We start from the raw sequence: 12585 nt of genomic DNA, 5'->3' as shown, positions 1-12585 counted from the left end.
AGGGCGTGGGCTGGCTTTCCCAAAGAAGGAGGAGAGAGTCAAGAGTGAGAAGATGGCTTTCCCCGGGGTCAGAAGATTGTCTCAAGGTTCCTGAATAAACTGCTTGGAGAAGAGCGTGGTGTTGCGTCTTCCTTGCTGGTCGAGGCGGACGCGACATTGAGAGGTTCTGAAAAATCCATTAATACCAACAGAATAGCATACAATTCTGATTTTTGAACTGAATTATAAGGACTTTGAACCACTTTACTTAAATTTTCTGATTTGTAACCTGCCTTTCCTTGTTTGTTGGCATCTGTATAAAATGTACGAACTCCAGATATGGGTTTTTTCCTCACAATTCGAGGCAAGATCCAATCAGCTCTCTTTATAAGATCAATTCTATTGCTTTTGGGATATTTGCTGTTAATTTCTCCCAAAAAATTACTGCAAGCTCTTTGCCAAGGTTCACTTTCTGTCCATAATTTTTCAATGTCCTCCTTAGTTAAAGGTACAACAATTTCTGCTGGGTCTATTCCTGCTAACTGACGAAGTCTCAATTTTCCTTTCCAAATCAAGTCAGAGATTTTTTCTACATAAGTTTTCAATTTTTTATTTGGTTTATTTGGTAAAAATATCCATTCTAATATAATATCTTCCCTCTGCATTAATATTCCTGTAGGAGAATGCCTAGAAGGTAAAATAACCAAAATGCAATCCAGCTTTGGATCAATACGATCTACATGCCCTTCATGTACTTTCTTTTCTACCAAGGCCAATTCTTTCTCAGCTTCAGGTGATAATTCTCTTGGACTGTTCAAGTCCTTGTCACCTTCTAAGGTTTTGAACAAATTATGCAGTTCATCATTTTTTACCCCAACAATAGTTCGTAGATGAGAAATATCTCCAAATAATCTTTGAAAGTCATTAAGAGTCTGTAGTCTATCTCTCCTAATTTGCACCTTTTGAGGTCTAATTTTTTGAAGTTCTATTTTATATCCTAAATAATTAATAGAATCTCCTCTTTGTATCTTTTCAGGAGCAATTTGTAATCCCCAGCAAGGCAAAATTTTCTTTACTTCTTTAAACATTTTTTCTAAAGTATCTGCGTTTGAGTCAGCTAGTAAAATATCATCCATATAATGATAAATTATAGATTTAGGAAATTTTTTATGTACTACTTCTAGTGGCTGTTGTACAAAATATTGGCACAGAGTTGGGCTATTCAACATTCCCTGTGGGAGGACCCTCCATTGAAATCTTTTAACCGGTTGAGAATTATTATAAGTAGGCACTGTGAAAGCAAATCCTTCTCTGTCTTTTTCTTGTAACGGTATTGAAAAGAAACAGTCTTTTAAATCAATAACTATGAGAGGCCATCCTTTTGGTAACAGAGTAGGCAAAGGAATTCCAGATTGTAGAGAGCCCATTGGCTGAATTACTTTGTTAATTGCTCTAAGGTCTGTTACCATTCTCCATTTATTAGATTTCTCTTTAATAACAAATACAGGAGAATTCCAAGGGCTGGTTGATTCTTCAATATGCTGAGCATTTAACTGTTCTTCTACCAGCTCTTCTAAAGCCTGGAGTTTCTCTGTTGTTAAAGGCCATTGCTGGACCCATACAGGCTTGTCTGTTAACCATTTTAAAGGTAGCGCTGTTGGTGTTTTTAGAAGATTATCAGTTGTTGTGGCCTGTTCTTGTATGACATGGATGGCTGGTGAGCACTCATTAGAATAATATCTTCTAATATTTCTCTCAGAAACAGGGGTTTAACATTTGCTTTACATATGGGGAGTGCATGCCATAAGATGCTATTGCCTCCTTAAATCTTTGTAAGTCTAACTTTTTTTTTTTTTTTTTTTTTTGGTTTTTCGAGACAGGGTTTCTCTGTGTAGCTTTGCGCCTTTCCTGGGACTCACTTGGTAGCCCAGGCTGGCCTCGAACTCACAGAGATCCTTCTGGCTCGGCCTCCCGAGTGCTGGGATTAAAGGCATGCGCCACCACCGCCTGGCAAGTCTAACATTTTAACTGGAATCCAAGTATTTTGTTCATTCTCTTCATCAGGTAGCTGCTGTATGACTACCGGATAAATTAAGGGTGAAATTAAATTGTGTGAAAACTGGCTTTCTTTCTGTAACCTTATGATCCAATTTTGAAACAACTTCACTGTTTATTTCTTCTGTCTGAATTTGAATTTCTCTATAATTCATTTTTACCAGTTTAACAAGTTTTTCTAAGATTGTTATCCTGGCACTTAAATTGACTATCTTTTTATTTTTTTATTTTTTTTGGTTTTTCGAGACAGGGTTTCTCTGTGTAGCTTTGCGCCTTTCCTGTTCTACCCAGACTTGGTAAGTCAATCAACATATCTATTTAAAAGAGAATTTTTTTTCTACATTTAAAAAAAAAATGGGCTTTATGTGTACATTGGAAGAAAATTGGGCTTTGTTTGAAATTTTAGGCACTCTGACAATGGAACAACTATATGAGAAGATTAATATTGATCGAATTATTCAGTTTGTTACTTTTCTTATCCTCATTTTACTATTTAAAAAGAGTCACCGGGCGGCGGTGGCGCACGCCTTTAATCCCAGCACTCGGGAGGCAGAGCCAGGCGGATCTCTGTGAGTTTGAGGCCAGCCTGGGCTACCAAGTGAGTTCCAGGAGAGGCGCAAAGCTACACAGAGAAACCCTGTCTCGAAAAACCAAAAAAAAACAAAAAAAAAAAAAACAAAAAAAACCCCAAAAAAACACAGAACCAATGCAAAGAAGAAAGCCAAGAGGTCAGAGCTAAGAGCTAAAACCTTACCCTTCCTCCTGCAGTGGTCCTACCTCTCCAAACCAGAGCTACCCCTGTGTTAAAGTCTTTTTATAGTGTTCCTGTTCTGCCTTCTCATTGGTTGTAAACCCAACCACATGACCACCTCGTCACGGCCTGTCTGTATAGGCCTCCAGGTTTTCCTTGCTTGGTATTGAGATTAAAGGCATGTGTATCCAATGCTGGCTGTATCCCTGAACACACAGAGACTTACCCAGCTCTGCCTACCAAGTGCTGGGATTACAAGTGTACGCCACCACTGCCCTGCTTTCCTATGGCTTGCTAATAGCTCTGACCCCCGGGCAACTTTATTTATTAACATACAAATAACATTTTAATACAAATAAAATATCACCATAGTCATATCCTTTCCTTTCCTTTTTATTTCTTTTGCTAGGGGCCAGCTCCCCAGCCCCCCAGCCCCCCAGTCCTCCAGCCACCCAGCCACAGAGTAAAAGTGAAAGTAGGAATTACAGACGTAAGAGGAAGGTAAACGACCAGAGGCAAAAGGTAGACAGGTTAATTTAAGAGCTGGCTAGAAGCAAGCCAAGCTAAGGCTGGGCCTTTATAAGTAAGAATAAGCCTCTGTGTGTGATTTATTTAGGAGCTGTGTGGCAGGTCCCCAAAAGAGCAAAAACAAACTATGTTTTGACGCCCACTGTGGGGCTAATTTCCATGTAGGTCCTGAGAAAGCTGAAAAAAAAAGGAAGAAACAGGACAGAGTTCTGTATGAACAGGAGGCTCTGTGTGAACAGGAGGCGCTGTGTGAACAGGAGGCCCTCTGTTCAGTCGCAGGGCAGTGCTAACTAGAAACAGCAAGCCAAGTGAAGACCGTCTGTGGCAGCCCAGCCACAGGCTTCCACAGCCAGGAAGGCTGAACGCAGTTTTCAGTGACAAACTCCAACCCGGCTGCAAACTTTAGGCCTGGCGCTCATGAACCTATAAGCGGGTAGATCCAGCCAAGAGAGCTGCATGGAGGATTCAGCTCTAGCTTAGCAGTTTAAAGTTTTCCCATATGGTCATAAAAGGGTAAAAGATATGCAGTAAAAGAGGTCCAGGGCCAGGCGGTGGTGGTGCACACCTTTAATCCCAGAATTTCGGAGGCAGAGGCAGGTGGATCTCTGAGTTCGAGGCCAGCCTGGGCTACAGAGTGAGATTCAGAACAGGCACCAAAACTACACAGAGAAACCCTGTCTCAGAAAGAAAGAAAGAAAAAAAAAAAGGTCCAGATGGGAAAAAAACGCTCTAAACAGCTTCCAGTGTGCTTTACAATGTGCCATACGCTTAAGAAAGAAAGAAAAGGAGTATGGGCAGTCATAGAAAGAAAGAAATAGTTTAAAAATAATAAAGTCTTTAAAGAGAGAAGTAAAATAATAAAAAAGGAATAAGCCACATAGAGATGGGAAATACACGGGGAGTCTGGATTCTGTACGCTATTGTGTTGACTTTGAATGTTTGGCTTGTTGATAAGCAAACAGCTGCTGAGAGACACAGGTTCGTGAACAGGACTGAAAACTGAACCAACCTAGACACTTGAAGGCCAACTATCTTAACTTTAAAAAAGAAGTCAAGAAACATATTTGTCAAATGGAAATCAAAAATGCTTTTGACTTTTGCTGTGGATTCCTTCAAGAATGAGATGGATAGGTTTGATCAAGGGAGACCTCCCAAAACTTGACAGGTGGTATCTGTCAACAAAAGTTATTGCTGGTCTTCCCAGGACTTGGCCATTATCTCAGATTTTCTCAGGAACACTAAAGATGCCTTTGCCCACAGAGAGCAGGAAGCAGTTTGGAGAACATGACACCCACATTCCCAAGAGGCGTCTGGGAGGCTTTGGTTAATTGGTGGGTCATGGATGTTTGTTACATTTAGGAGATACAGGGATAATAAGAGGGTAGAACATTGAATCTACTTTAAATAATAGGGTAGATTATTGAATCTACTATAAACTAAAAAACAACTATTAATCTCAAATATTTTGTATTTGTAAGGACTTTGGTATATTGATACAAATGCAAGGTATTTTTTGTAACAACACACTGTATGTATGTTTCTACTCTCTGGGGTATTGTGCTTATGCAGCTCATTTAAAATACAATGTATAAATAAGAAAGGAGGTTAGAAGTTAATGTATAGTAATTAAATTTGTAGTCACATTAGGTATGTTTTCAAGGTTAAATAGGTATATTTTATATTAAATGCTCTTCAAACACTTCAAAGACCTACAGACTATGACATTTAAAATATTTTGTTAACGTAAGATTTTTCATGACCATGAGACACATCTGCTCCTGGCCAATTTAATTCATAAAAAAAACTCCTCATGGAGTTTGCTTTTATTGTGGCAAAGCAGCTGCTCTTGCCTTTGACTACTGACAACGTGCTGTGCAGACTGGACAAGCAGGACACAGAGGAAAAAGACTGTTGAACTTTGCCCAAACAAGACAGGACCGTCCTTCAAAATTCCTGCTTCACTGAAAAGTTTTCCAAATATTCTGGGCCTGTAGGCTGAAGATGGATGCCCCAACATTGCAGAGGAACTCTGGGTGGCTGTGCAGGCAGCCAGATGTCTCTGTTGTTAGATAATATTACATCCTTCTGGATCTTCGATGGAGTTGAAGACCAGATGGTTACAGCTGCAGTTTTCCTTAGTTATGATAGAAAGTAAGTTAGGTGTAAAACTTTGAAGTCACTAAGTGAGGATAGATAATGGATGATTTTCTCTGAATATGCTAACTACAAATGGACAAACTATTGTAAAAGTAATTCTTACTTGATAACTGTTTTTGTTGTGTATAGTTTTACTATTTTAAAGTTAAAGCTTTCATTTTTATTTAGACAAAAATGTGAAGTGTTGAATATTATTTTAAGCTGTCTTACATTTGTTTATGCTGGGAACATTTGTTTAATGATGCAAAGATGTGTTGCGTTCTTTTATATTGTATTTGTTTAACTCTATGAAGCTTGTTACTGTGACTAAAACACCTGATGCTTGGGGCTGGAGAGATGGCTAAGCAGTTAAAAGCACTGGTTGCTCTTCCAGAGGAGCCGAGTTTAATTCCCAGCACCCACATGGCAGGTCACAACTGTCTGTAATTCAAGTTCCAGTGGATCAGACTCTCTCACAATGATATACAGGTCAAACACCAAGGCATATAAAAATAAAAAATAAAAAAAAACCCAATACCTAATGGTCAAATAAAGATCTGAACGGCCAATAACAAGGCAGAAGAAAGGGTAGGTGTGGCTGGCAGGCAGAGAATAAATAGAAGGAGAAATCTGGGAAGAAAAGAAGAAAGAGCAAGAGAACCAGCCACCCAGCCACACAGCCACACAGCCATCCACAGAGTAAGAGTGAAAGTAAGATATACAGATGTAAGAGAAAGGTAAAAGCCCAGAGGCAAAAATTAGATGGGTTAATTTAAGTTAAAAAGAGCTGGTTAAGCCGGGCGGTGGTGGCGCACGCCTTTAATCCCAGCACTCGGGAGGCAGAGCCAGGTGGATCTCTGTGAGTTCGAGGCCAGCCTGGGCTACCAAGTGAGTTCCAGGAAAGGCGCAAAACTACACAGAGAAACCCTGTCTCGAAAAACAAAAAAACAAAAAAACAAAAAAAAAAAACAAAAACAAAAAGAGCTGGTTAGGGCCGGGCAGTGGTGGTGCATGCCTTTAATCCTAGCACTTGGGAGGCAGAGCCAGGAGAATCTTTGTGATTTGAGTCCAGCCTGGTCTACAGAGCGAGATCCAGTACAGGCTCCAAAGCTACACAGAGAAACCCTGTCTCGAAAAAATAAAACAAAACAAAAGAGCTTGTTAGAAGCCTGGCGGTAGTGGTGCACACCTTTAATCCAGGAGGCAGAGGCAGGTGGATCTCTGAATTTGAGGCCAGCCTGGTCTTCAGAGTGAGTTCCAGGGCAGCCAGGGCTACAGAGAGACCCTGTCTTGAAAAACCAAAAGTAAAAAACAAAGTTTTACGAATTCCTAAGGTCTGCTCATGTTCATAGTAACATTTTTCTAGCTTCTTTGTCCTGTTTACTTTGTTAAACTTCAGCTGTTTGGATAACCTTTAACTATGTAAAGGTGTGTTGCATTTGTTTATGAACCAGGTAAAAATGTGTTACATTCTTTTTTTTTAACCTTGCCTGCCTAAGGCTCCTGATTGGTCTAATAAAAAGCTGAAGGCTGGCCAGCAGAAAGAATAAATAGGAGAGGGAGAGGGAGGAGAGGGAGAGGGAGAGGGAGAGGGAGGAGAGGGAGGAGAGGGAGGAGAGGGAGGAGAGGGAGGAGAGGGAGGAGAGGGAGGAGAGGGAGGAGAGGGAGGAGAGGGAGGAGAGGGAGGAGAGGGGAGAGGGCGAGGGAGAGAGGAGAGAGGAGAGAGGAGAGAGCGAGGAAGAGAGAGAGGGAGATGCCTGGGGTCAGCCAGGCACCACCAGCCAGACACAGAGCAGGACATACAGAACAAAAAGCTCTGAGGCAAAACGTAGACGAAGAGAAACAGGTTAATTTAAGTAAGGGGAGCTGGCGGGACAAGCTTGGGCTGAGGCCGAGGATTCCTAACTAATACTAAGTTTCTGTGTCTTTATTCGGAGCTGGGTAGTGGCCCAAAAGAAAGCTTGCTACGAGAATGCCAATGAAATCAGACGTTAAAGATCAAGATTGGTTTTCAAACACCATGGCCAGCAGCGCCACATTTGCCTATGATCTGATACCATACCACATCCACACCTCGGTGACCACCAAACCATTCAGTATAGCTTCCCCAACTTAAGCTGTTGGAAGCGACCAGTGTGAGCAGCACTTGGAATTATTTTTTCCACACTCTGAGTATCTGCAGGGAGTTCAGCAGGGTTGGCAAAACCAGCTCTGCCTCGGCGTAGTGCCAAAATGTGGCCAACCATGGCAGCAGCTACCAGTGCCTTCTCCTCGAAAGTATGGACAAACTTGGCCAGGATCTAAGGCGGAAGGTCCATCTCCCCGAACAGCAGGACAGGGAACGTTAATGCAACTTTTGTTGTTGTTGTTGTTGTTTTTCAAGGCAGGGTTTCTCCGTGTAGTTTTGGTGCCTGTCCTGGATCTGTTTTTGTAGACCAGGCTGGCCTCAAACTCACAGAGATCCGCCTGCCTCTGCCTCCCGAGTGCTGGGGTTAAAGGCGTGCGCCACCACCACCCGACTTGTTAATGTAACTTTTTAGTACTCCTTTATTTAATGGAACTTGCTCTCAGTTATCAATCATCGGTGTCTCATGGTAAATTATTGGATTAAAAAAAGTGATTTAAGGTATATAAAAAAATTTAAGGTGTATTAAAAAAAGATCTTTCCATCAATATGCTATTGTTACTGAGACTTCAAAAGTTCAGAGTTTTAACATTAATCAGTGGAGTTTTGGAGTTCTGATAAGCTATTAATCTAGCCCTGTAAAGCACTGTTAGTCACAAACTCAAAAATTTAAATTTCCTTTGGTTGTTTTCTAAGTATAGACTTAAAAGTGCTTCTCATTGTGCTAAAAACACCTACCTAGTCTGAAGGGCTCTAGCAGAGCAAACCCAGATCAGGCAGGCTCTCCCCCCCTCCCCCCTCCCCCCCTTCCCTCCGCCTTGCTAAGGTTCCTAAAGCTAGCCCCCAAGGTCCATTCCCTTATTTGGTCACTTCCTCCTCCCGAGGCTGCCCACCGAGGTCCAGCTATCAACATATTGAAGTTCAGCAATCAAAAGCCCCCATGGCTCACCTAACACCCCAATCAAAATGTCGCATGGCATCCTAGCCCATTCGAACACAGACCTCCCCTTTTTATTTTCTTAAAAATGACATCTGCAAACATTTGCTGCTGTTTTTCTTCCTGAGTCAGAAAGCAGCCACTTTAAATTTTCTTCCCTGCTTAATAAAGGGTCTCCTGAGCCAGGCGGTGGTGGCACACACCTGTAATCCCAGCACTCTGAGGCAGAGGCAGGCGGATCTCTGTGAGTTCAAGGCCAGCCTGGTCTACAGAGCGAGATCCAGGACAGGCACCAAAGATACACAGAGAAACCCTGTCTCGAAAAACCAAAGCTAAGGAAAAAAAAATCGTTTCAGTCACCCCTACACAGACTAGGATCCTCCTTCCTGGCTGACGGAATCCTGCTTTGTTTTCGTGGTGGCAGAAGTTGTTACAATCTGTGAGAACTTGGAAATCAAGTGCTCCGATTTTTGTCCAATGATCTATACTGAGGCCAGACTGCAGTAGTAAAATCTGAGCCTGTGGGGGAAGAGAGAGAGTAGAAAACTGTGATTTAAGGACAGACCAGGACTGACCTGCAAGGCATGCAGTGACCTGCCTTTGAACTGCGTGAGCTTTGATATGGGGACGTGTGTGTGTGTGTGTGTGTGTGTGTGTGTGTGTGTGTGTGTGTGTGATGGCCTGCTGTGAGCCTGGGTGTCTCCTTTTGTTATGGGAATGGAGCATAATTAGCCAATCTTTTGTTTTGCTTTGTATTGTTTTTCGAGAATGCAACACATCTTTAAATCATTAAACAAATATTCCCAAGCATAAACGAAGGTAACACACCTTAAACTAATATTCACAGCACTATGTTTGGCCTGTGTGAGTCTTACTTCCTCTTCAGGGCAGAGAACTACTCCAGTGTGTAAGGACAGTATGTGCATCTTGGGCTCCCCGCCCCTGGCTGTCGTGACTCCATTTTACTTTTTAAAATTATTTTATTTTATTTTTTTGGTTTTTCAAGACAGGGTTTCTCTATGTAGCAGCCCTGGCTGTCTTGGATCTCACTCAGTAGCCCAGGCTGGCCTCGAACTCAGAGAACCGCCTGCCTCTGCCTCCCGAGTGCTGGGATTAAAGGCGTGCACCACCTTTGCTGGGCTTAATTGGCCAATCTCAATAACAAAACTGAAGCATAGTCTCTGTCTGTAATTCTTTTAGAGGTGGGAACTCTTCCTACAGTCCCTACCAAGGCTGCTCAGCTTTGAGCGTTAAATTCCACTTTACATAACTTATTCTTTTCTAAACCGGTTTCGCAGGCCCTCCAGGACGTCAACCTCTAATTCCCAGGGTCTCCTCTGCTGGTGGATGTGCATCTGTCATTCTAGTCCTTGGGAAGCAAGACATGGCGTGCTCTCAGGAGCTCAAGTTAGCCTGGGAAAAGAGAAGAAACTGGTGTCAGAATACAAATAAATTAGGGGCTCACTTGGCATGTGCAAAACCTGGGGTCCACCCCCAGCACCCCATTAACAGGCATAGAAACACCTGTCATCCAAGCACTCAGGAGGTGGAGGTGGGAGATCAGGAGTTCAAGGTTATCCTTGGCTATATATTGAGTTCTAGGCCAGCCTGGGCTACCTGAGGTCCTGTCTCCAGAATAACAAAGCAGTAAAAGCCAGACCCCGGTACTGGTCTTTGTGGCTGGTCTAGGAGCTAGCAGCTTCTCAGGGTCCTTCTAGTGGGTTCTTGTGGTTGCCCCACGACTTCATTTCCCAACCGGCGAAACTGGGGTGAAGCTGGGGTTCTTTGGGGGAGGCAGGAACTCCCAGAGCCTGGGGCGGGGCTCCTCGGAGTGGCCACCTTCAGCCCCAGCCCTGGGTCTCCTCTTCAGTTCTGCCCTTATCTCAGTTGACAGTTAGCAGGGACCTGGGGCCTCCCAGACTGTGAGGGTGTGGCCCATCTGAGCCTTTGGGCACCAGTGTTTACAACTCCAAGCTAAAGTGTGACGCAAAACCTCACGGAGGCTGGAAGTGCTGTGTCACTGGAGTCTGGGGGCTGGGAGAAAACACATGACTTTCTGAGAGGGGAGGGGCCCTCAGACCAAAGGGCATTTCTTGGCCAAGGGCCCGGAGATAATCCAGAGCCGGATTGTGCAAGAATGGATTGTGACAATCCAGATCACTGGTCGTCTAAGCCTCCCGGGCTCTGCCGGTGGCTGGTCTGGGGCTCCTGGGCTCCCCATAATGGACCCAGCCCCTCAGGAAGTCTCCTCACACAATTGCAGATGGCTTACTCCAGGGTCAGATAAACAGGGAGGACAAAAGGGCTGGTTCAGGGATCAGAGTCCAGCGGGGTGTGGGGAGTCGGGCAGGCAGCTGGGCTGAGGAATTTCCTGAGTCACACCTCTGTGTGCAGAGCCCTCCACTCCAGGAGGACGGAGGGCCAAGAATGCTGGGTTTAAGGGTGTGTGGCCAGAAACCGTGGGACTTTCTCACATGGGCCCTCAAGATCCCTGGCTTCTATTATCCGGGCAGTAACTGTGTTTGTGTGTGGAAGACATGTTGGTCTTCCCTACTCTCCCACCACCTTGTGATTTGAGACAGGGTTCACTGTGTAGCCCTGGCTGACCTGGAACTTGTTTACTAGCCCGGGCTGGCCTCTGCCTCCGAGGGCTGGGGTTAAGGGTATGGCCACTATGCCCTGTCTTCGTCCTGTTTTTGAGGCAGCAGGTTCTCTGACTGACCGTCCTGGCTAAGCCCCGGGGATTACAAAGCATCCATGTGCACCTGCTCCCGCGGGTGCTGGGATCTGAGGGAAGCTCTTTGTGTTGTCTGTCTGGCAATCACGTTACTCACTGAGTCCTCGATCCACACCCCTTCTAATCAACTCCACATGCATCAGTCTGTACAGTCTGTCTCCCTCGCTATCTACAGGGCCAGACACCCGTCCCCCTAGCACTGTCCCCCTAGCGCACTGTCCCCCTAGCGCTCGGGAGTCTACGGCAGGAGCATTTCTGAGTCCCGAGCCGGCCTGAGCTGTAAAACGAGGTGGGGAAGCTGTGTCTGGGTTGAGAGCTCTCACTTAGCGTTGCCCAGCGCATCTGTTACCCCAGTTCTGAGGAGGTGGCGCGAGGGTCGGGAGTGAGGCTGTCAGGGATGCACAGTGAGTTTGAGGACAGCCTGGACTACATGAGACCAGCTGTGGAAAGGAAGAGAGAAATGGAGGGAACATGGGGGTGGTACACACCCGCGATCCATCCCAGCACTCGGGAGGCTGGAGAGGACCAGGGGTCAGGGATAGCCTGGGCTACATGAGGCTCGTCTCCCGTGCTCAGAGGGGCTGCTGGTGAGGGGTGGCTTTGCCTCACTTGCCATCCCCAGGGGCCCCCCTAAGCGGCCCGGCACCCGGCCCCGCCGCAGGCAACCTCGCGGGTAACTAACTGTCCGCAGCCCTCCAACGCGCAGCCCGCGCGGGCGCGGCTCCCGTTTCCCCGTCCGCCCCGCCACCGCGCAAGCGCAGTTGCTGACAACAACAAACCCGCAGGTCCAGCCCCGCCCAGCCGCCCCCTCATTCCGGCTCCCCATTGGCTGCCGGGGCCGCGCGTCCTCGGCGCAGGGGCACCCGGCCAGTAAGAGACGTCAGTGGGCGTGGCCGAGGGCGGGCAGGCCAGACTCGGCAGCGCGCGTCCATTGGCCGGCTGCGTGAGGGGAGGAGCCGCTGGCTCCGGCCGCCGAGATGAGCTGGGGCCGTCTGAGCCGCTTGCTGAAGCCGGCGCTGCTGTGCGGGGCTCTGGCTGCGCCTGGCCTGGCGGGCACCATGGTGGGCGCACCGGGGACCCGGGCGGCCGCGGTCACGGCTGGGGGCGGGGACGGGGGGCGGGCCGCCGCGCCCGGGGTGGAGCTCGGGGGTCGTGGGGTCTGTCGGTTAGAACTAGGGGCCACTTGGTGGGAGCGCGGACGCCCGCCGGCATCCCCGGGACCGTGAAGGTCGGGCCTTGGCGGGGGAGGCTCCCCGGGGGTGGGAACGGGTGTTGGGGTCACCATAGCGGGCTCTGACCCGGCCCCGCGCCCGCTCGGCCTGGTGCGTCACAATCGG

General features: G+C 46.4%; 1 protein-coding gene and 1 pseudogene across 2 annotated transcripts; both read right to left on the bottom strand.

Moving 5' to 3' along the window:
- Positions 1-7178: 7178 nt before the first annotated feature.
- LOC131900467 (ATP synthase subunit g, mitochondrial-like) lies at positions 7179-8554 on the bottom strand (annotated as a pseudogene).
- Positions 8555-9684: 1130 nt separating this feature from the next.
- Positions 9685-12580, bottom strand: LOC131900648 (basic proline-rich protein-like). 2 transcript variants are annotated; one of them, XR_009376258.1, is made up of 2 exons: positions 11737-11924; positions 9685-9924 (listed from the first exon to the last, which is right to left on the bottom strand). XR_009376258.1 is itself a non-coding variant. In XM_059251948.1 (2 exons), the coding sequence occupies exon 1, from the start codon at positions 12531-12533 to the stop codon at positions 12129-12131; it is 405 nt and encodes a 134-aa protein (XP_059107931.1). In that variant the 5' UTR covers positions 12534-12580; the 3' UTR covers positions 9685-9924; positions 12112-12128. The 2 variants fall into 2 exon arrangements, 1 of the variants encoding a protein (XP_059107931.1); XM_059251948.1 differs by lacking the exon at positions 11737-11924 and adding an exon at positions 12112-12580.
- Between the last annotated feature and the right edge of the window lie 5 nt (positions 12581-12585).

The sequence above is a fragment of the Peromyscus eremicus genome, unplaced genomic scaffold, assembly GCF_949786415.1.
Source record: "Peromyscus eremicus unplaced genomic scaffold, PerEre_H2_v1 PerEre#2#chr22_unloc_1, whole genome shotgun sequence".
Taxonomy (NCBI): domain Eukaryota; kingdom Metazoa; phylum Chordata; class Mammalia; order Rodentia; family Cricetidae; genus Peromyscus; species Peromyscus eremicus.
Note: the sequence above shows the minus strand (reverse complement) of the source record. Positions and strands in the feature narration are given on the sequence as shown.